This window comes from Dasypus novemcinctus, chromosome 10, assembly GCF_030445035.2.
Source record: "Dasypus novemcinctus isolate mDasNov1 chromosome 10, mDasNov1.1.hap2, whole genome shotgun sequence".
NCBI classification, from domain to species: domain Eukaryota; kingdom Metazoa; phylum Chordata; class Mammalia; order Cingulata; family Dasypodidae; genus Dasypus; species Dasypus novemcinctus.
In genome coordinates this window covers 99,724,933-99,749,290 of record NC_080682.1, presented here as the reverse complement: position 1 = coordinate 99,749,290, position 24,358 = coordinate 99,724,933, and the positions used below count along the sequence as shown (strand labels likewise).

The window sequence follows — 24,358 nt, the reverse complement described above, 5'->3', positions numbered from 1 at the left end:
TTGATTATTAATTAGAAGTCTTTTGGACAGGACAATTGGATAATGTAGCAATTGGTTTTAATGGTAAACTAGAGTAATTTAAACAGTTGTAATACGATTTTCAACATGAAGCAATGCTACCCTTGATTTATTATTCATTTAAACATAGCATCAGAACATAAAAGTTGAAGTTGAATTAGTTTTAAGAATTAATATTTTTCTCTAAAGTATATTGCTAAAGGAAAGCTATCTTGACAATGTTGTAGTGATTCTTGTTCTATTGGGTTTTAGAACTAACAGTGATCTCTTCAACACTTTCCCATCAATTCTTCTTTTTATCCCACTGCTTTATCCACTTCTGCAACTTTGTAATGTAGGAAGCAGGTTTGGAAAACTCTTTCACTTACCATTCACTGATATTAATACCAAAATATTGAGAAAACTTTGATATTAGCATATTTCTCAAAAAATGGTTTGTCCTGGAAGATTACTGAGTGACCAACTATAGAAATTAAATTTATCTTATTAATTTTAGTGTATAAATCTTCCTAGATCAGGGGTCAAAAGCTTTTCTGCAGCAGTTCATATGATAAATATTCTAGGCATTTTTTTCTATTTATTTATTTTTTAATGTTTCATTTACATGTCCCCACATACTGTCCAACCCCTCACCCCACTCCTCCCACATCAACAACCTCTTTCATCATTGTGGGTCATTCATTACATTCAGCAGATACATTTTGGAGCACTGATGCACCACATGCATAATCGTTTACATTGTAGTTTACACTGTGCGCCAGGTCACCCAGTGGGCCAAGGCAGGACATACTATGCCCAGGATCTGTCCCTGCAGTACCACCAAGGACAAATCCACATCCTGAAAATGCCCGCACATCATATCTCTTCTTCCCTCTCCCTACCCTCAGCAGCTACCATGGCCACTTTCTTCACATCAATGCTACAATTTCTTCCATTACTAATCACAATAGTTCCATAGTAGAATATCAGTAAGTCCACTCTAATCCATACTCTATTCTTCCATCCTGTGGACCCTGGGATGGTTATGTCCACTCCATCTCTATATCAGGAGGGGCCTTAGATTCCACATGGATGGTAGATGCAATTCTCCTACTTGCAGATGTAGGCACTCTTGGCTTCATGGTGTGGTGGTTTTTTTACCTCCCTGTTTGCTGGCCAGGGTAAGTCCGATAAACCAGAGGGTAGGAGTTGCAAGTCTGCTGAGGCTCAGGCCCTGGCAGTCACATGGACAGTCCAGAGATTCAGGTCTCCTGAGTATACACCAACCCCAGCACCTACCATGGGTCCAGTAAAAGTGATAGAAGAGGCATGTGTAGAAAGGTCATATCTAAGTCCAACTCCATCACACTCAGGAACACCAACCCCAAAGAGGGCCAAGTGACATGACACTGAACTCCAGAGTCATACACCATGACCATAGAACCGGTAGGTCTCTGTAACCCTCAGGAGAACCAGTTCCTGGGGTTGTATCTACTTTGGCTGTCTCTGGGACCCTGCTGAGGTATGCATAAGTGCAACCCCTCTGATGACATCCCAACTCTTTTATGGAGATTCATAGCCATACAAACTCATTTGTCCTTTCCATGTCCCCCTTTTATTCAAGGTCAAAGAGCAGTTTTTAATACCTGATATTACATGAAAGGTAAGATATTCTGCTCGTCTGAGTTGACCCTTTTATTCAAGGTCTTTCTTTTTTTAGTTACATATTCAGCTGGTACTTGGTAGTAATCCTTCGGCACCAGGGAGGCTCATCCCCGGGAGTCATGTCCCACACTGGGGGGAAGGTAGTGCTTTTACAAGCTGAGTTTGGCTTAGAGAGTGGCCACATTTGAGCAACATGGAGGCTCTCAGCAGGTAACTCTTAGGTACCCTGCAGCTGTAGGCCTAGTTCATATGTCAGGAGCACAGGCTCATAGAATAGTCATCAGTATCAAGGGCTCATTGTTGGACTGTCCTTCTTATTGGTCTTTGCCATTGGGATTGTTGTTGTTCCTTTGGGGAATGTGATAGAGCTCCCCTGGCCAGGAACTCAGCATTCTCTCAGTTGTCATTTTTAACTATAACCACTCTGAAAATATCCAGACATTTTCAGTACCCTGTATACATGCCCTGGAGAACTCCCTCCTAACCATGTGCCCCCCATCAATAACACCCCACCAGTGTTCCCTCCCTGCCATAGTTGAACCTGTCTGTGGTCTAAAACTTTTCCAAACATGATCTATGTTGCTATTACCCAGAGTAACTATTGTAGAACAAAAGCAGTCTCAGGCAATACATAAATGCATGAGTGTGCCTGTAGTCCTATAACACTTTATTCACAAAAGCAGGCTTCTGACTGGATATGGTTGCATCTGTATTTGACAACATTTATCCTAGACAATAAATGCTCATGAGGTCTGCATGGAACCATGTACTATCTCTTAACACCATTGTGTTTGGAACAGAATTCTAGGAGATTAATAAATGTTTTGTAAAGGAATTAATAAATGATGTGATTCAGTGGCAATGAACTAACTCATTAGCTGATGAGCTGTATGTTAAAATGTACTGATATATGTGGACAGCTTTCCTGGTATCACTTTAATGTCATACCATCAAGTCAGTCATGCAGATTTCTCATCCTAGTGGTTGCCCTGCCAGCCAGAGAATAATCTGGGGTATATCCCTCCAACCTACTTGAATGACATAGATGTATCCATTATCTGATCCTCTAGTGGCTGCTACCTCTCTCAAATTTGACAGTATATCAGCTCACATGGGTCTTACCAGCATCTTTCTTTTTTTAAATTTATCTTAAAGAAACTTAAGATTACTTAAAGGTTACAAAAATTACAAGGATTCCCATATACCCCAATCCCTCCCCCTTCCACACTTTCCCACATTAACTACATCTTTCATTAGTGTGGTATATTTGTTGTAATTGATGAACACATATTGAAAAATTATCAGTCACCATGGATTATAGTGTATAATATAGTTTTTACTCTGTCCAGTGCAATTTTGTAAGTAATGACAAAAGAGATGATGGCCTGTATCCATCATTGCAAAGTCATGCAGGACAATAACAATGTCCCTAAAATGCCCCCATATTAAACCTATTTTTCCCTCTCCCTCCCCACAGAAATTCTGGTGGTCACTGCCTCCACATCAATGATAAACATTCTTCTATTGCTTGACTAACAATAAGTCTAGAGTAGAATAATAGCTAACAATAAGTCTAGAGTAGAATAATTTTTTTTTTCTGTTCTTCCATTTACTCATGTGAAAAATGGGGCTAATAACAGTATCTACCTCAGAGGCTGTTTTGAGGGTTGAAGGAGACAAAGTACAAACAGCATTTAGAAAAATGCTAACTGCTATTACATTTATACACAATAGAAACCTGAATATAATGCAAACTCACATCACATCCTCAAATAAGATGGGAGAATGAGGCAAGAACTGACTGCCAGCTAATTATTACTTATTGGTTTAGAAAACACATTTGGTCATCTGGAATATAAAGAAGTGTGAAAACAGACACATAAGCCAGGGGGTCGGACTCCAGTGACAGCCAGCATGAGTTTAGCATCACCCCATTAACTTAATGCTCTGACAACTAGGAATGGGAATATTCTTAGATGTTTTGCATACATGGTCTGGCAACTCAGAGAGATGCATAACTAAACACCAGATTCAAAGTTTTCATACATTTTCAGGTAGAAAACAAACTAGATAAAATCAGGTGCTCTTCAAATGTGTACTTTTTGGTCTTCCTGTTTCTATCACCTTCATTTTCTGTACCTTGACTTCATCCTCTTGTCTCAGGGTTTCTCTGCCTTGGTACTGTTGACATTTGGGGCTAGAGATTCCTTGTGGAGGGCATTCTCCTATGCACTGCAGAATGTTAAGCAACATCTCTGGCCTTTACCCAGAAGCTGCTAGCAGCACCTCCTCACTGGGACCACCAAAAATGTCTCACACATGGCCAAGAATTCCCTGGGGAATAGAATAGAGTAGAATAATAGAATAATAGTGCTGATGTGTGCAAGGAGTGCTGTGCCATGCAAGGGTGTCTTCTGCATAGGGGAGCCCCACATGCAAGGAGTGAGCCCCATAAGGAATGCCGCTCAGTGCGAAAGAAAGTGCAGCTTGCCCAAGAATAGCGCCGCAAACACGGAGAGCTGACACAAGATGATGCAACAAAAAGAAACACAGATTCTGGTGCTGCTGATAAGGATAGAAGCAGTCACAGAAGAACATGCAGTAAATGGACACAGAGAGCAGACAAGTGGGCGGGGGAGAAGGGGAGAGAAATAAGTAAAAAATAAATCTTAAAAAAAAATAGTAAGTCTACTTTAGTCCATTGTTCTTTCCCCAATCTTGAGGATTTGGGGATGGTAATGACCAGTCTTTTGGTTTATTTTAGATTACATAGTATTTTCTGCATGTGTTTGTTTCTTATAACTATAGTTTGTATAGTGCTTGGAATACTGAAAGTTGAACAGTGCCAGTTTCTTTTCCAAGAGAGTATTTCCTCCCCTATCAGAATGTGACCTCTAGAGGAAGGTCTCTGATATCACCATTTTGTTTCTCTTCTACAGTTTCAGATACCTTAAGGCCACCCAAGAATATATGACCCCCATGGTCTTGTGGAATTTGAATTGTCAGGTCAAACACACCACTTTACAAGTTTAGTTCGAAATGGCTTGCTGAAAGGAGTATTAGGAAAGTCAATCCTTTCCTCACTCACCCTATAGCTCCCTCCTTGTTTGAGTTTTTCAATAGCTTCTTCCTCACTGACCCTCTATCATCTGGATCACAGACTAGCTCTGAACCCCAGTCTCCATTAGTATGATTCTGGGCACTGTTGAAACCTATTGAATTTGTGTGCCATAAACTTTTCACCATACCAGTGTTAGAGTTATTTTTCAGAGGGATGTAAGGACAAAGGCAAAGAAGGACATTTGAACAGGAACTGTTGATAGGAATATGGTGTGTGCATGAATTCAAATTTATCTTATTCTAAATACCAGTATGCCTAGTTCCCAGAAAGCCAATTAAGTGATAAAGGCTCTATAAAGACTGAATGTGTATTCCAACTTACATCCAGACAGAATATGGGGGATATGTTAATTCAAGCTTACCTGGAATGTGAAGGATAGATTAATTCAAGCTTACCTGGAATGTGGGGGATATGTTAATTCAAAACTTATCTGGTACTCAAACACTCACAACTCTAAGAAACTAACAAAGAAAGTCCTTTTTCATAAAAGCACTGTTTGACTCCCCACTCCAACATCCTCTGTATAAAAGAGAACCAAAAATCCTATTCCAAACTCAGTTTTTTGGGACAGAAGTCTGCTGAGCTCAGCTGGCTGTTAATAAATCTTTCTTCTCAGATTCTCACATCCTGGCCTTCAAAACCATGATTACCCGACTTCTCTCTGGTACAATAGGAGAAACGATTGTTGAGCATTGATCTGAGAATCCTGGTGAACTTCAATAAATCAATGTATAGAATTTCTCTGCATCCATTGCCACATAGCTCTTTTATCTTCCCTTGAATTGATCTTTATCTCCACAGTACCTCAGCCAGTCACTTCTGGACACAGCCTTGATGTTGTCACACCTCAGAGCTGCTTGATCTCTCAAATCTTGAGCATTCCATCTCTAACTATAGTATCTGCTCTTCCTAGTTCTTTTACTGCTTCTAGACATGTTTTTCACATCAAGTCTTTAATCTCCACATATAAATGTTTTTTTCCGTAATTATATATACTCTACAACAATTCAATTAGGCACCAAATCCTCATTTTACAGGTAAAGAAACACAGAGAATTTAAGTTTTCACAGTGTAGACAGAACCAGAATTTTATCTCTGGCTGACTGCAGAGATTGTAGTCTTAGCCATTACATTACACCAAACCTTAAAAATGTTCAGAGAAAGTGATTCAAAGCTTCTGCTTTTATATATAGGCATTCTACCAATAAGAACAAGAGTTAACTAGGTATATTCTACACATGCTTTGTGAAACTTTGATGCTGTGTGGAACCTAAAAGTTCATCTCCTCAGAGTATTCCATTCCTGTGCATATAAACCTATTGTATGTGGGCCCTTTGATTAAATTAATTTATTAAGGGTCTTTGATTAGATTGTATGACTCAGGGTGGGTCTTAATCCTCTTACTAGTGTCATTTTTACATTGAAGAAACATGCACAGACATATGTAAAACCTCCTAGAAGCTGTGAGAGAAGTTCCTGGGAGCGAGAAGCTGAAATCAATGGAAAACTGAAGCTGAGAAGAGAACACTGAAACCAGAAGCTAAAAGAAACGAGGTTCCCAGGAGAGGGGAGAGATGAACAGATGCCACCAAGTGCCTGATCATGCACAGCTGCAACCCAGGAGAGAGAAAACATCTGATGATGCCTTGATTTGGATACCTTCACAGCCTCAGAACTGTAAGCTTATATGTTAATAAATCCCCTTTGTAAAAGCCCATCCATTTCTGGCAGCCTTTACCTTGGCAGCCTTTACCAAACTAAAACAGACTCTACATAAAAAAAACTCTATATAAATCAGAAGTTTATCACCCATGTACCCAGTTTTTAAATATTTGAGAACACACTTTAGCAAAAAGAAACAGGGATACAAAAAAGTTCAACAAATGATAACAGTTATGTGTTGGGCTTACTCCAGGGTGCTGTGCATGTATCCCTAGAAAAACTGTGATCCAACATGCTTTACAAAATGCAGAACACATTACAGTCCTGCTATCAAATATGCTCTCAGAATAGGAGTGGGTGACATAATCAGAAATGCAGGCCCTATTCCAGTATTACTGAATCAGATACTGCAGGTTTAAAAAATCATAAGGATATTTGTTTGCACATTAAAATAGCACAGAGAAGGGAGATGGGTAACTAACTCAGTGGTTTGAGTGCCTGCTTCCCATGTACAAGGTCTCAGTTTCAGTCCCTGATACCTCCTGAAAAAAACAAAAAAATTGCACAGAGGAAACAGAAGGATGTCCTAGAAAACCATGCACTTTGAACATTAAATAGTAATTTGACATAATTGAATAGGTATGAAAGGAAAGAATCTATTTTGTTTTGTTGTATGAATGCTTCCTCTTACAGAAATATATTTTTTGATAGTACTATAAGAGGAAGTAATATCAAAAAACATTTTGATATTGGATTATATTTCATTCTTTTCTATGGTCACACATAAGCTAGTATTGTATATCTATGTTGAATAATGTTTATCTAATAATATTTTATTATTATTATTTATTTATTTCTCTCCCCTTCCCCGCCCCCCCCGGATTGTCTGTGCTCTGTGTCTATTTGCTGTGTCTTCTTTGTCCACTTCTGTTGCTGTCAGCGGCATCAGGAATCTGTTTCTTTTTGTTGCGTCATCTTGTTGTGTCAGTTCTCCGTGTGTGCAGCACCATTCCTGGGCAGGCTGCGCTTTCTTTCTCGCTGGGTGGTTCTCCTTACGGGGTGCACTCCTTGCTCATGGGGCTCCCCTACATGGGGGGCACCCCTGCGTGACAGGGCACGGCACTCCTTGTGCACATCAGCACTGCACGTGGGCCAGCTCCACACAGGTCAAGGAGGCCCGGGGTTTGAACCGTGGACCTCCCATGTGGTAGACAAACCCCCTAACCACTGGGCCAAGTCCACCACCTCTAATAATATTTTAATAAAAATTAATTTGCTTTTAAATTCAAATAACCTAAAAATAAATATTAAAGATTTCATCACAGAAACAGAACCATAGGCAAATCTTGTCCAGGGAAACATTATGCTATAGTTGACTGAATTTAAGAAAGGAGGTAAAAGGAGTGGAAGGTAGTGCAAGGACATTTCTACATCTGGTTGTGCTACAAAGGAGGAAATTAAGATACAAATTCTAAAGATTTTGGAGAAAAATAATGTTTATATTTATATAAAATTATAAAAGTGATCAATAACATATTTAAAATGGGGATATAAACCTAAGCTTTACTTAGGGTATGGAAGCTCCTGGGAAATTCTAAATATAATACCTAGGGCCATGCAATTTGTCTGATTATATACCTTCAAGTCCCACAGGTCTCTTAGAAGCAGGGCTAGTTACGTGTTGGGCTTTTATAAAGGGCCAAGTTTAAGGGCCACCCATATACAAAGCGGGCAGCTCCCTGCTCTGCTGGGAGACAGGTAAGATGCAAGGACTAGAAAGAACAGGCCCAAAGGACAGGGAGTATGAGAGCTAATCACACAAGACTGAGGACAGAGCAGAGAGGCTGGGATGGGGCTGGAGTGAGGAAGGTACATTAAGCTAAAATTCAGAGGTAGAAGTGTTGAAATTTGGGGAAGATAGGTCTACCTGAAGGCTGTGGGAATGAAGAGATACATCAGCAAAAACTTCGCAAACAAATGTTTCTTTCCAGGACAAAACTTCAAAGCCAGTTATGTCAAGGACATGGAGTAAATTGTTATGATTCTATGTGCCTCTAAATTTGATATATATTGTATATTGTCTAATGTTTCACTCAGTTTTTAAATTTAACTGATTTCTCTATTCCCCTTTGTTAGGAAATATGGTTTTTATCAGAATCCTTATATTGCGAGCATATTTTAGCCCTCTTAATATTATCCATTTATATTTAGAAAGAAGTACTTCAAATCCATCTTAGCTTTTGACCATCACAGAAACAACTGGAAATAGGCACATCAGAGATATTTTTAAACTTCAAGATTTACATATAAAGACACAGACAAGAGGGTCCTACCTCTCTTCCATGCTTTCTTCTTATTACTCATCCTGGTCATGGTAACATTCCCCAATGTCCACCATTTCTTCCTTAATCAAACCCCCTGAACATATCCATTTATTCTGTGCTACCACTTTCCAGATGCAAATCTCTCACCATTAGTCTCAGACCACAAAACATCAACAAACAGACATGCAAATTTCTAGCCCATGCTTGGTCTCCATCCATAGAAATTTGATTTACATAGTCTGAGCTTGGAGCATGACATATTTTTTAGTTTCCACATGATTCTAACATAGCATTGATCTAGTCCACCAATTTTTTTGACAAGTTACAAACAAAAAATAACAAGACAACAAGCACGCACAGTGAGTGCTGAGAATCGAGTTTTTGTTGAATAGAATGGGAAAGACAAAACCCAGTTATTGTGATTTGAGGTTCATTACCAAACTGGCAACTTTTTGTTCTTTTCTTTCTGATCTAGGGAAGTTTTGACCATCTTTTTTTTTTTTTTAATAACATCTTTCACTCCCTCTATGGCCTGATTCAATATCCTAAATCCTGTTTTGCCCTATTTGTTAATTCTACTTCCATAAATGTTTTTTCAAATATTCTGTTTATCTCATTTTCAATACTTCAATTCAGAATGCCATTTTAAGTAGATAGAGCAACATTCTTTGGTCTTGATATTCTTTTTGATTTTTCAGGTTAAAAAGTAGTTAAAACCTAAATAAAGACATTTTTGTATCTTTTCAAAAACAACAACTCTATCTATTTATTTGCGTTTTGTCATGGGCAAGAATGGCCCTTTGAATGTTGAATGGAATTGTGATAATAGTTATCCATATTTTGACAGTAATTTTGGTGGAAATGCTTTGAATTTGTCATCATTAGAATATTTACTCTAGATTTCTGTAGGTACCCTTTATCAGGAGACCTTTATTTTTATTCCAGTATATTAATAATTTTTGCCAAGTATTACTGTTGAATTTTCTGAATGCTTTTTTCTCATCTCTTGAGGAAATTCATGTTTTCCCTCCTTATAGTTATTAGTATAGAAGTTCCATGATACGTTTCTTAAGTCGAATCATTTTTTCACACTTCGGACAAACCCTCCTGGGTTAAAATGCAGCATTTTTAAAAAGCACAGTTGGCTCAGACTTGCAAGTTACTTATAATATTGCATCTATCTTCATAAGTAATATTAGTTTATAATTTCCTACATTGTAACCTTGTTAACTTTTGTTATTTAAATTATGGTCTTGAAACTTTAGATGGATAACTTTCCATCTTTTTATATGAGCAGGGTTTCTCAACTCAGCACTACTGACATTGTAGACTGGTCATTCTTAGTTGTAAGGGGCTGTCCTATGCATTGTAGCAAGTGTAGCAGCATCCCTGCCCTCCATCCACCAGTTATGACAACCAAAATTGTCTCCAGGCATTACCAGGTGACCCTGGAGGACAAAATTTCCACTATTCCATTGAGAACCAGTGTTCTAGAAGAATTTGGAAAAGGAAGAAATATTCCATGTTCTTTTCTTCTTTAAGTTTGATAGAAACTGGAAATAACATACGTTTTAGTCCTTTTGTCAGTGGATTTTTTGCTCTCATTGAAATTCCTTCTCTGCTGGATTGTACCACTTCGCCTAGTTTGGTGATCGCGATTTTCCTAGAAAATTTTGCATTTTTTTTTCTGCTAAAATATTATTATCGTTATTCATACAGCTTTCATTTAAAGTTTCATTTTTCTATATGCAGTTTTATCTTTTTCATTTCTTATGCAGTTTGTTGAAGTTTTATCTAAAATTTCTTGCTAATCTTGGCAAAATATTCCCATTTGCTTTTTAAATAATCCTTCATTCCTTGTTTCCTCTTTCCCTCCTCCCTCACTCCCTCCCTGCCTTCCTTTCTTCCTTCCTTGTCCCCGTATTTCTTTATCACACATACAGATATGGGTATCTCAGTGATGTTTTTGGCATTTTGCTGGTTATTTCCCTGGCAAACCTAATAATATCCACATTTCCAATGTGACTTGTAGTTTTCAGTGTTTTGTTCCAGAATGAGTAATTTATTTTCACAAAGTACAGGAAATCAGGTATCCTGAGATGATGCCAATTCAACCAGCATTTATTGTGCAGTCACAAGGGAAGTCTTTAATTCTTGAGGCTAGAATTAAAATTTGTAATCATTGTGGCATAGTAAAGCTACAACAGTCAAAATAAAGTTCAAGTCAAATAAAAATAATAATAATTGAAAACCAGATTGATCCTTATATTTGTTATGTATTCTTCTGGGATTTTTCATTAGCAGGGAGGAGTTATTTATGCCAAGTACTGAAAAGAACTATACCAAAAAGAACTATAAAATATGCTTTACAAAATTTGATGTGGAACAATCCAGGGAATACCTTTTCTTAATAAATTATGAAAACTGAAGAAATGAGAGAGAAGTGGAAATTGAGAAAATATCCAAGTTATTGGGGAATTCAATAATTCAGTAATTATCGGAGTACCAGAAAGATGTGCTATTGTAAGAAATTATAAACTGTGTATATTTGCTATTTACGTTCAATTATTCAAACACCCTGTCTTCTAGTCACTCATTATGTTGGCTCTCAATCATACCAATCCTCAACCTCTGATCTTCCTCCTGACGGGCATTCCAGGTCTGAGGGCAGCACAGGTCTGGATCTCCATCCCCTTTTGCCTCCTATATGTTGTCGCCCTCTCTGGAAATAGCATGATCTTGTTTGTGGTCTTCCGGGAGCAGAGCCTGCATGAGCCCATGTATTATTTCCTTTCTATGCTTTCAGCCACGGACCTGGGCTTGTCTCTATGCACACTTTCCACTACACTTGGTGTCTTCTGGTTTGAAGCCCGAGAGATCAACATAAATGCCTGCATTGCCCAGATGTTCTTTCTTCATGGGCTTACTTTCATGGAATCTGGGGTTCTGATGGCCATGGCCTTTGATCGTTTTGTGGCCATCTGTGACCCACTGCGATACACAACCATCCTCACCAATGTCAGGATAGCCCAGATTGGGATTACTGTGTTGATAAGGAATGTTGGGATCATGCTCCCAGTTGTGCTCTTTGTCAAGAGACTGTCCTTCTGCAAATCTATGGTCCTCTCCCATTCATACTGCTACCACGTTGATCTCATTCAGCTATCATGCACAGACAACAAAATCAACAGCATCCTTGGTCTGCTTGCACTCTTCTCCACAACAGGGTTTGACTGCCCTTGTATCCTTCTCTCCTATGTTCTGATCATTAGGTCCGTCCTCAGAATTGCTTCCTCAGAGGAGCGTCAGAAAGCATTCAACACCTGCATATCACACATTAGTGCTGTTGCCATCTTCTACATCCCTCTCATCAGCTTGTCTCTTGTGCATCGTTATGGCCATTCAGCACCTCCATTTGTCCATACCATCATGGCCAATGTTTTCCTGCTCATCCCTCCTGTGCTCAACCCTATTATCTACAGCGTGAAGACAAAGCAGATTCGCAAGGCTGTGATCATGGTTTTAACTCAAAAGCAGGTCCAGATCTAATCATGTCATATCTGGGCAGAAAAAGAGCTAGCTAAGAATGAGTGCTGTCTTATGATGCAGTAATTTCCTTAAAATGCTTAGGGCATGTCTCCAAGATTCCAAGCTAAGCAACCTACTACCTATGTAATATTTTCTCAATCAATTTCCTTGTCAGTAAATTCATATTAATATCATCTAAATTGTTATATTGTTTTCACGACCAAGATAATATATCTTAAGAGTTACTCATGTGTGAAACCTGCATAAAATATTCATTCAGACTATGCATATAGTTCTGAAAATCCAGATTTAATGTGGGAAACTCTGTGAGGGAGTTATTTTCTGAATGACAAGCAAAAAGCATTTTAATTTATTGGATTTTTTTTCTTGAATCTCTTAATTCTCTGCTACTTGCTTCCAAATTATGATGTTATATAATACATCTTCAGATCAATGTAACTTACTTTTGGGTCTTATATAGATGGAATTTTTCTGATCTCTGTTATGTGCAGAAAAAACTGATAATGTAAAAGGAAAATACCGTATCAAATGTTCACCATCAGTTACTACTCTTAGTTGGACAAATAGGTAATAATCAGATTAGCCTTGGAGAAAGGATTTTGGCTCTTGATTTATCACCATCTCTACAAATGATGAGAACATTATAGACCCACTGCACCAGTATTGGGAAGCCAATACTGACTGATAGACACTCAGGCAGCCTTTCTACCTGGTTTTTGTGTTCCTATTCTGAAGTGAGTACTCTTTTTGGTATTACCATGAGATATAAAGAACTGCACCATTTGTGCCTACTTCCATATGTTTTGTAACATACATCTCTACAGAGTTCCTTATTTTCTTTCCTTCAAAGTTACTTGTTATAATCCCTGAACAACTAGCTAAACCTTTCAGAAATGTCAAGAAGTCAATTTATATCCACATATCTTAGACAAAATCTCCTTCCCTCCAAATTTATCAGTTGAAGGCATTACTCAGAACTCTGCCCATTATGGGGACTTTTCTTCACATTAATTCTTTATGGCTACCACCATCATGTATGGAGCTAGTATGCATCTGGATCCCAGTTTTGTTTAGCACCAACTTGTCCAAAAATTCTTCCATGAAGCAAGCCTGAATAATGTCCTCTTCTGCCATAGTTCATCAGGAATTCCTACTGAGGTCATGGGTTTGGACTTAAATGAGTGGCATCCATATAATAATAATGGGTGACAGGGGATTCTGGACCAACCATTTCACATAATTTATTTACACTTTCTTTGTCTTGCACTTTGTCCTTTCCAGTACGATGGTTCTAACTTAACAGATCTGTGAACAATGTAAAAGCTTTTCCAGATGATAAATGTATTATTCCTAATTTTGCATTCAAGCCTCTGGGGGACAACCAGAGATAGAGCTGCAAAGTCTTTGGGCTCAATATGAGACAAGCTTTGGCCAGAACTTCATTAATCACTTTGCTCCATACTTTCTTACTCAAACTAAAAAAAATATGATGGAATATGATGTATTACCAGTAAGAGGTCATTTCTGTATCCAGTAATCCTCAGAGAGTCGACATGTCCCTCTTGTTTCAAAGCAGTCACATTTGTAAATGGTCATAAATTCATTTAGAGAGAGATCTGGAGAATATTTATTATATTGTGGCACTGTAGGATACTTCATCAAGGGAACCAATACTTTGGTGATATATGTTTCAATGCATACACAATAATTCAATTAATGGCCTCTGGGTAAAGTAGAATATCAATCTGTAAACTGGAAAAGGGAACACAGTTTTCCATGATAGTGGTTGATGTCAATTTGACACCGAGCAGCTTTCATTTTTAGGTTTATCTTGAGTAATGCCTTAGTTATCAGTGTATTTGTATTGCCACCAGAAACACTATAATCTATTATACATTGTCACAGATCTCTGTGCATCCAGCCACCCTCATTGTCATTCTAGCCTTGTTTTCACTTAGAGTAATTACATCCACCTTGCCTCTGATTATTTCATGATGTCATCTGACCTTAGAATCCCATATTCTCATTGTTAGTAGGGAGTTCTATAGTAGCCTCTTTTTGTTGCCTAACCCAGCCTACATAGCATAGCAACTACTGAATTATTCAAAGATACCAGAACTCATCTTACAAATGCATTCTCTATTGCCTCAGTGTGAGATGCTTTTCATTCCTCCCCACGTACTTGGACATATGGTAAATTCTCTCATGCTACCTAATAAATCCATTCTAACGTTTCTACCTCCTAGAGATTCCTAAGCCCTTTCACTATAGTCTATATTATGCCAAAAAGTTCTGGCATCTCCACCTAATTTGCTGGAGGTTGTCATCATGCCCATGATTTGTCTTCATACCGTCACCCACTTCTTCTGCAGTCTCAGTTCTAAACACTTTCAATATCCACTCCCACAAGTGTTCACCTGATTCCACTTCATATTGTAGGTAGGTTTTGTGATGACATCTGTGGATAGTTATTTCCTTCCAAAGTAGCTATTGCATTTCTGTACTCATAATTTGCTAAGGCCTGACTGGCTACTGGCTTTGATTCTATGATGAACTGATGAATGGTGGAGGTAGATCTTCTGAAGGAATAAACAAAATCTTCTGAGATCTGAGACACAGTCCTCAAGTGGTCTTTGTGGTGTCTTCTGATAGGGATAATAAATCTCTTCTGAAAAAGGGAAATCTGTTGCTTCTGCTGGCATGGGATATTCAAAAATTTCAAGATTCTCCAGTTTCTTCACTCAAATGCCAACATCTCAGGAGTCAGAATCACATTATTTTTCCATTTGTTTATTCCTAGTGTTTTTCAGGGTTCTTATTTATCAGAGAAGACCTATTAAAACTGAACAATCAAACCACCTTGCAGCTATGCTACCCTTCAGTTAAATACTGAGGCTGATTCTCAGAACTATACAAACTATGCCTGAAGAAAAGAGATGAAGATTTCCTTACATGTTCCTATAGAAGCCCTCTGGCTTTCACAGAGCACCCTGAGTAGTCAGTTGGCTGTCCTCATCTCATATTCTTCCAATGTCTATAATCCAGATAAAAAGTCAGCCATCTCCATAGCCTTTATAGGTAACATTTTTTAGGTAAAAATAAGAAAATAGACTCAGTCATTTGAGATGGAAAAAGAAAAATAGGAGGAAAATAATAGATTTTATTTCAACTTTCACCCCAATTATCTAAATTTAGCCTTTCCAAAGACAGAACTCTCTGCTTTGTTCCCTGAAAAACCTAGCTTTTTCCCAGTTTTAGACAGTGTTCCCCCTGGTGACCTTAAAGTGCTTTCTGGACCTGGAGACTAGTAAATTATCAACTCAGATTGATGAAAGTATATACCAGGTAGTAATAGGAGGCTTCATAAGACAAAAATGAGCCATATAATTTTGTCTTGAACCTGGACTGGTGCTGGATTAAGTGCATCAAAGTTAGGAATTTGTACTTCTTTACTTAAATTTCTAACTGGACCATACATTTTCTTGAATGTGGAAAAGAGAACTGAACCCAGTATTTTATTTGTGGAGAGGCATCAGCATCCCAGAATGCTCAGGACTGGGGAATCAACTATGGACTAACATAGTCTTACTGGTATTCTACTGTAGACTTATTGTGATTCCACCAATGGAAGTAATTATATCATTGACATGGAGTCCTTGGCCACTGGAGGTTCTGAGGGCAGCAAAAGGGAAAAACAGGTGTAATATGGGGAGATTTTCAGACTTGGGGATCATCCTGAATGACATTGCAGCAACAGATACAGGCCATTATATATCTTTCCATAATCTACAGAACTGTATGGGAGAAAATGTAATCTACAATATAAACTATAGTTCATTCTTAGTGGCAATGTTCCAAAATGTGTTCATCAATTATAACAAATGTACCACACTAATGAAGGATGCTGTGAATGTGGGAAAATTTGGGAGGTGTGGGAAGTGGGGCATGTAGTAATCCCTTACATTTTTTTTTATGTAGCATTTATATAATCTAAATATCTTTTCAAAAAATTAAAAATGAAAAAAAAAAAGACACAAAACAAAATGTTCACATTTGTGTCAAAGCAGACTCACAAACAACTTTTATACCTAAGGATCCTTGCCCCCATCTATCACTTCCTGCCAGTGTAAATGGAGCCAGGCCAAAAAGCTCCAAGAACCTCCTGGGTTGGTCTCAGCGAATAAATTTAGAACCCATTAGGATTATGACATCCTTCTTTAGGGGGTCAGGGCTCTGGATTTTGCTAAATTCTAAGACATAATGTGGCTCTAGACTGAGTTTTTGGAAGCCATTCCACAGAAGAAAGAGTTAGTTGGTCCCATGAAGAATTGTTTGTCCTCTAAACTGGTTACTGTGATAGCCCAGTCCTGCCAGGGAGGAGGCAAGATGAATGGAAAAGCTTTGTAGTCAGATAGGTTGAAGAAGTTAATGTATTTAAAAGCTACAAGATCCTAATACGGCTTTCAGACATATTTTTCTGGACATGATACTGTTTGGATGATTTCATATAAAAATACAGATTTACTACTTCCTTTGAAAAATGAAGATCTGCATCACTAGGCCTACATGCACACATGGAAAGTTTGGTAGGAGCCTAGTAATAAGTCGCTGTTCCCTTAGTTTACACAGTCCCCAGCACTGACACAATCTAGGAGTTTGTTTCATTTATCTATGCCATCTGCTGGGATCCTCTAGGAATCTGCACTCCTTTCATCCCCATATGCACTGTTGGAAGAGAAAAAATGTGTTTTGCCAGGTGCCTATCGCTCAGGTTGAAATGAAGAGATTGACTTGCTGAGAGAGAACAGAGCTCCCCCTGGCCAGGTAAGGTAATAGATTGACAGCCTGGTAATAGCTGCCACCAGTGGTTGTGGTCACTGGCCATGAGTACCAGAGTCAGGAGACAGCAGCTGAGTCCAGAGTTCCCTACTCTCCTCACTTAGCAGAGTAATACACATGGAGGAAGCTGGTAGTGCTGGATTTTACTTCAGGATCTGCCATTGGTTTACTAAGATCCAACCAAAGGTGTTTTCAACAGGCCCCAAGTTGCAGATTCCCATTTATAAAATGAGGTTGCAAAATCTCTAGAAGTCCTTTTACCTTTAAAGTATAAAAGCATGAATATGAATTTAAAAGTTTAAATATAGTTATTGTTCATTTTATTTTTAATGCCAAATAATTACCATTTATTATCACCTATATTCAGAAACTTGTATACAGGCACTTGATTTCACGCAGTTCTCATTACACGTATTTTAGAAATATGGGGACAACTATTGCCATATTACACAGGCAGCTAGTGGAGTGAGAGTTCAAAACCAGGCCTGTTGATGCTAAACCCTGAGTTCACAGTCATTCCCCTCCCAGGAAATACATGGAAAGCTGGAGGTGGCTCTGCCAGGGCAGCTGGGAAGATGGGGTAGACCTTGGGAGAACTGGGTTTCTCAGAGGCCTCATTCACTGCTTCAAAGCCGAAATGTTTTCCTATATGACTATTTTAAATGACTGTTGTGGCAGGGGCTTTGGATCAAGGCAAATCTGAAAATAAAATATTATCTCTGGAATTAATTTTATACATAGGACATTCTTAAGTTCTTAAACTCAGTGTTTTCATTTGTGTAATGGAGAGACTAACTCTAATTAGTTGAATAGAGAATGTATACCCTGAAGAAAGGTTTGATATAATATGAGGATATAAAAACTCTTGAGTTCCTGGGACATATCCCAATATATCCTAGTATATTTTAGCTTTCATATTAAATAGATTCAATTTACTTCTTTTCATTTAAAATATATTCTTTGGATTCATAAGAGAACAAGTATGCTTTGGTATTAGAAATTCAACATGACCAAGCAGAAAATTATGAATATATCACAGAATACTGAAAATGCATTTTATAGGATTCATCAGCTAAACTTACCAGAAACTAAATAAAATAGGAATTTAAATGAACATTTAAATATTATAAGTTTTAACTAAATATCTAGCAGTCAACTATCATGGATGAAACTTTAAAGCCACTTCTATTCAAATCTTACAAAATAATTGAATGCTTACTTTCACTTTTATCTTTCATAATTGTTTGCAGTTCTAGTGAATAAAATAAAATAATAAAATAAAATAATTTGAATGAATATTGGGGAAATGATTCCAATCATGTATTTATACTTATATATGCTGCAAGTCAATAAGTAAATAAATAAACAACTAAACACTTCTTTAAAGCACATAATAACCTGATAACATGAATTAATGTAAGATAAAAAATAAAAGCTTTACTCTAGCAATATGGGGAATAGGCTATGTTTATATAAACATAAAATGTCATACATGTATAAAATACATTAAAAATTTTCTCTAAAGCAACTAATTTTATTGAAATAGGTAATCAAAATGTTAGCACCTACCATATATTTTTGATGGGGAAGCTTATTACCATAAATGTCAATTCTCCCACATCGACTCTATAAAAATAATGTAGTTCCTCTTAGAATTTATAAGCTTTTGTTTGTTCATTTTGGAACAGGGAAATCACTTTATGCAACATATCAATTAAATCATCCTATAGCTGCTATAATAGATCAATAATAGGTATGTATATATTCATATATATTTATGGAAATATATGTAGAAATGTGCATGTATGCATACACATATATAAATATTTAAACAGATCTTTGAAGCAAAGTCCATACATGTACATATACCTTTATAATAGATGTGTGGTATTTCATTTCAGTGAGATAAAGAAAAATATTTCATAAATGATACTGGCACTAGTCACCTTGATGAATGTAAATTTTATCCTCTAACACAGGTTATATATGCATATATGCAAATGTATATATGGATTTAATTAAATATGCATTTACAAATATATGTGCATGTGTTATGTAAAATGGTACAGTTCAGTTAGAAGTATGATGTAAAAGAAAAAGACTGTTACAACAATTTAAAAAATCATAATGTTGGTAAAGCATAGGGATCAAGGAGACTCTTGTCTAAAGCAAGACATGAAACTGAAATTATTATGGAAAATATAAATTTCATTATATAAACCTATTCATAATTTTGACCATAGGCTGAATAAATAAAGGTCAAAATTAAATACCAGATCTAGAAAAGCATGAAATAAAGATATCCTGCAAATTTATGTTTAAATCATAAACAATCCAATGGAAAAATGGATGGACCATATCTAAATAAACAATTAACAGAGGAAACAACAGATAGTCATGTAAAAGACACATATTATTTGATGAATTCAAAATTAAGTAAAATTAAATCATTGTCACTAATAAAATTGATGAAAATTTGAACACAGTAAATGCTTGTGGTGATGCAAGTAAAAGATACTATCCTCCATAAAGGTAGACATATGAATTGGCAGAACATTTTGGTGAATAGATCTGCTAATATATATTGACATTTTTTAAATGTATGACCTGTTAAAACCAGTAATGATGACCTGAAAATTGATTTTATAGGAATAAAAGTATAGGTACACATGGAGAGTTGTATAAGAATGTTTATTCAGCATTGTTGGCAATGGCATAAAATTGATGATAATTCATGCATACATTAATAGAAAATAGTTGAACATAATGTAATCCATTCATATCATGAAACACCATGCAAGCATTTGAATGAATTACATGGATACTAGTTTCTTGTGGATTTCTCCCATAGGTAAAACAAAATGCAGAAAGACACATAGAATGTTATTCTAGCTTTGTGTTACAAACAAGGCAAGTTCATCATATATGTGTATTAATAATTGCATGAACATTAAGATAAATACATTAAGAAATTAATCATGCTTATTGAATAAATCTACAAATATAATATGTGAGATCACTTTTGCTGCATAGCCACCACTATACTTCAGTTGCTTATAATAACGGCATTTATTATCTCACTGAGACATCGGGTTGACAGAGTTCCTCTTGGTACACACTGCCTTGGCCTGAGGGCTCTGCTTCAGGTTTCTGGTCAGTTGGAATTGGCTCTGGGTTTTTTGGTGGGGTGAGGATATGTACCATGTGGCTCATTCTGGGGACGAGGTTGAAGGAGTAGCACCTCTTTTGAGGGAAACAGTTCTCATAGCTCAAAAGTCAAACCTCTTTGCAAAAGTCACACTTATATCTCTGCTCTTATCACATTCAAATACATCCTACTGACCAAAGCAAGTCACATGGCCAAGCTGTCAGAGTGAGGGTAAGTACAATCTGTTTACATTGACTCCCCTGATATGGGTGCAGGTATAAAATACTATTAGAATTTTGAGACCATAATTACATCTACCATATATATGCTTTCATTTACATAAGACTTTACATTTATTTGTGCTCACAACAAAAGTAATAATGGTTATGTTTGGATGCTGTCATTTAAGGTGATTGTCACTTATTATGTATTTTTATGAATTATTTTAAATTTAACAGTAAATATGCATTTGTGTACTTAAAAATTACACTAACATTTTGAAAGTTAAATAATGGCTTAAAAATTTCCCTTTCCCTCTTTTTTTATCTGGTTTGATCAGAGTTATAGAACAGATACCTTGATTTAGAGAACTTAAATAAGTGACTTTCTTGTGTCATTCTCATTCATCCAACCCCTACAGACAAGATGTTAGTAAATGAAACATCTACCATATATTCTTCATAGGAAAGATTATTATAAATGCCAATTCTGAGGATGTTTCAGGAACCCCTACTTCCTGTAAGATCCCAACACTAGTGGAAGATCCTCCAAAAAATTGAGTAGAATGTTTCTCTTTCCTTTGATGTATAACTGCTTAGCTGCAACTTTCTCAATAATTAGGCCATATAGATGTGGTGGTGAAATTAACTATAAAACAAGAGCCACACAGATGGTTATGACAAGATCTAGGCTCTGGTTTTTCGATCCACTGGCATGTGTTTAACAATGGGTGGATCTATTCCGTTTCATCTGGCTTGTAAACGCTCATGGAAATACACACACACACTTTTAAAGACAGGCAGAAACATCTGTGTACATGTACTTACGTGTAACTGAATGGGCATTTTATGTATGATGACCAGAATTCTTACTCATGGAAAACTTTTCATCAGATAAACCTGGGCCACCAAAATTTGAGACACATCTTTCTCACTAAGCACAACCCACCTTCCTGGGCTGCAACCTCTTGAGTATTCTCTCTCTAATTTCCTTCATCTTAACGCTATAGAGAACAGGGTTTATCAGTGGAGGAAGCAGGAAATGGACATAGGAGAGAAGAGTATGGACAGGCTGAGGAATAGGAAGCCTAAGATGGTCAATGAGTGCCAGGAGGATCATGGGCACATAGAAGAGGAGTACAGCACAGAGGTGGGCTGCACATGTTTGACTAGCCTTCCAACGTTCTTCACTGGATCCCAAACCATGCAACACCCTGCCAATTAGGCCATAAGATAAAAAAATAAGCAGAGGGTCCAACCCCATGGCTGACAGGACCACAAAGAGGCTGTAGTTTGCACCCCAAGCTCCTGGGCAGGAAAGACGGGCCACGTCTGGGTGCAAGCAATAAGAATGGGTCAGGACCTTTGGGTGGCAGTAGGACATATGGGCCAGGAGGAATGGCAGAGGCAGATGGAGACCCAGACATCGAAAAGCAATGCCCAGACCAATCTTGCTAATGATGCCATTATTGAGGAGTGCTGGGTAGCGGAGAGGGCAGCAGATGGCCAATGCCCGATCTAAGGCCATAACAAGCAAGACAGAAGATTCCATGACAGAAAAGACATGGACAAAGAACATCTGGAGGAGACAGGCTGAGTCAGGGACAATGTGAGCATCAGCAAGGGCAAGGCCCAGCAGGGTAGGCATCAAGGCTGTGGCCAAGCCAACGTCAGACACACAGAGCAAGAAAAGGAAGACATACATTGGGTGGTGCAGGGTGGGCTCAAAGGCAATGATCCAGAGGATGATACCATTGCCCAGGGAAGAGAGAAGGTAGACAGTGATCAGGGGGATCGTCCACCAGGAGGGTACAGCTGAAAGGCCTGGCATGCCCACCAGCAGGAAGGTGGGAGCCACTGAAGTGCTGATATTTGGGCCTGTCTGAATAGGAAGTGTTGACATAGTTCAGGATCTAGCTTTGAACTCAGGAACCTGAAAATTGATTAGAATGATTGAATTAATCTTATGACATATGACATGATATTTTCTAAAGCAACCTGCATCTCTCCAACCCGCCCCTGCCCAACATCCCGACATAAACACACTTACCCTCCAAATGCACACATACATACACTAATACTCTAGGCTATGATCATTTCTTGCCTTGGAGCACTTCCTACAGCTGTAGTCAAAGTCCTATTTCTCTCCCTAAATTATTTTCCCATTTACTTTAACTCTGTCTCTCCCTGTAGCTTTTTCCTAATTTAACCTCCTCCTTGAATGACAAACACTTGAGGAGAGTATCTCTCCTCATATCCACTTATTTATCTCCTTCTAAATGCAGGTCACTAAATTCTGTGCCACCCTAAGGCATTAACATTCTAATGCCCTTTAACTGCTTTCATTAAGGACATCAATTACCCCTCTATTGCTAAATCAAGGGAACACTTATTTTAATCAATCAAACACTTGATTGATTTATCAAGGAGCTTTGATTATTATTAATGCATTCTCCTTATCTTTTCTTTTTTTACACTTTTTCTATTAAAGTTAATAGATCACAAAAAAAAAAACATTTAAAAAAAAACGTAAAAAAACATAAGAGGTTCCCATATACCCCGCTCCCCATCCACCACCCCATCATTTTTGTAAATTGCATTTTTTTTTAAGATGTACCTCTTGGAATTTATCTCTTGTTTTCACCTTCCTACATTCCATCCAGTTTTACTTTTGGGTTTGTCAGGGATCTTTTTGGGGCCTTCTTCCTTCTCCTCAGTTATCTACATTCATAGCATCAAATCAAATCTGTAACTGATGACTCTCCAGTATATCCCACAGACCATTCTATATTCACCTCTTCCTGGAAATCTCCACTTGGGTGAGATGTATCTTAAATTCAAATAATCCAAAGACGATCTTAGAAGTAGAACTTAAAACCTCTCCATCTTCCTCAGCTAGAGGACAGTGCTGAGGAAATTAATAATAACAAAAATGACAAAACATATCTTGTTGGTGGCATCACTACTCATCATTTTTTCAAAATAAAAGCCTCAGAATTAGCCTGACTTCCTGTATAATATCCAGATATTATTTATTATATCAACAAGAAGAACTGGGAAAGCACTAAAATGATACCTTCCTCCCTCAATCAAATGGTGAAGTATTGTCAGGATAGCAAACATGGTCATGGTGGCAAAAAATAGGAAGGTCCAATATGCCCCACTACTTGAAGCTGTAGTTCTATCTAGGGCAAGCAATGGATTTAACTGGGAATTCTGGCTGAAACAAGATTGTAACTAGAATCTACAGGAAGAAATGGAGAACACTGGAAATAGTAAATATATATTTTTCTTGATTTTCTCCAAATTTCTCTAAAAGACATAGATCATACAAAGAATTAATTATAACACCCTATTATTGGGTCAGTAATATATATAGAAGGAATATGTATGGCAATAGCACAAAGGAGGAGAGGAAAAGGACATATATTAGAGCAGAATTTCTGTATTTCACTGGAATTAAGTTAGTACTATTCTATAATAGAATATGATAAGCTAGTATGTATAGATGCATATTATAATCCCTAGAGCAATGACTAACAAGATATTTTAGAAACAGTAAATTCCTCAAGAGAGGAATTTAAATGCTTGGCTAGAAATATTTATTTACCATAACTGAAGTCAATAAAGGAAGAATATAGGAACAATAAAGTCAGGTGACCAAGAGAAAAACAAATAGCAAAGCGACAAGCAAAATTCCAATCGTATCAATAATTACATTAATAGTGAATGGATTAAACACCCTCCCCAAAAGCATAGATTGCCATACAAGAAAAACAAGCAAGGTATAAATATATTCTGAATACAAGAGACACATGTTAGGTTCAAAGACGTA

At 37.4% G+C, this 24,358-nt stretch overlaps 2 protein-coding genes across 2 annotated transcripts; one reads left to right on the top strand and one right to left on the bottom strand.

The window, feature by feature from the left end:
• The first annotated feature begins 11,367 nt into the window (after positions 1–11,367).
• LOC101431274 (olfactory receptor 51F2) lies at positions 11,368–12,318 on the top strand. The gene has a single exon (XM_004447288.3). It carries the CDS (start codon positions 11,368–11,370, stop codon positions 12,316–12,318), a length of 951 nt encoding a protein of 316 aa, XP_004447345.3.
• Positions 12,319–21,457: 9,139 nt separating this feature from the next.
• Positions 21,458–22,426, bottom strand: OR51S1 (olfactory receptor family 51 subfamily S member 1). The gene has a single exon (XM_058306431.1). The coding sequence runs from the start codon at positions 22,424–22,426 to the stop codon at positions 21,458–21,460; it is 969 nt and encodes a 322-aa protein (XP_058162414.1).
• Positions 22,427–24,358: the final 1,932 nt, after the last annotated feature.

Coding starts and splice junctions, on each gene's coding strand:
- LOC101431274 (XM_004447288.3), top strand. CDS start 11,368: ATGTTGGCTCTCAATCATACCAATCCTCAACCTCTGATCTTCCTCCTG.
- OR51S1 (XM_058306431.1), bottom strand. CDS start 22,426: ATGTCAACACTTCCTATTCAGACAGGCCCAAATATCAGCACTTCAGTG.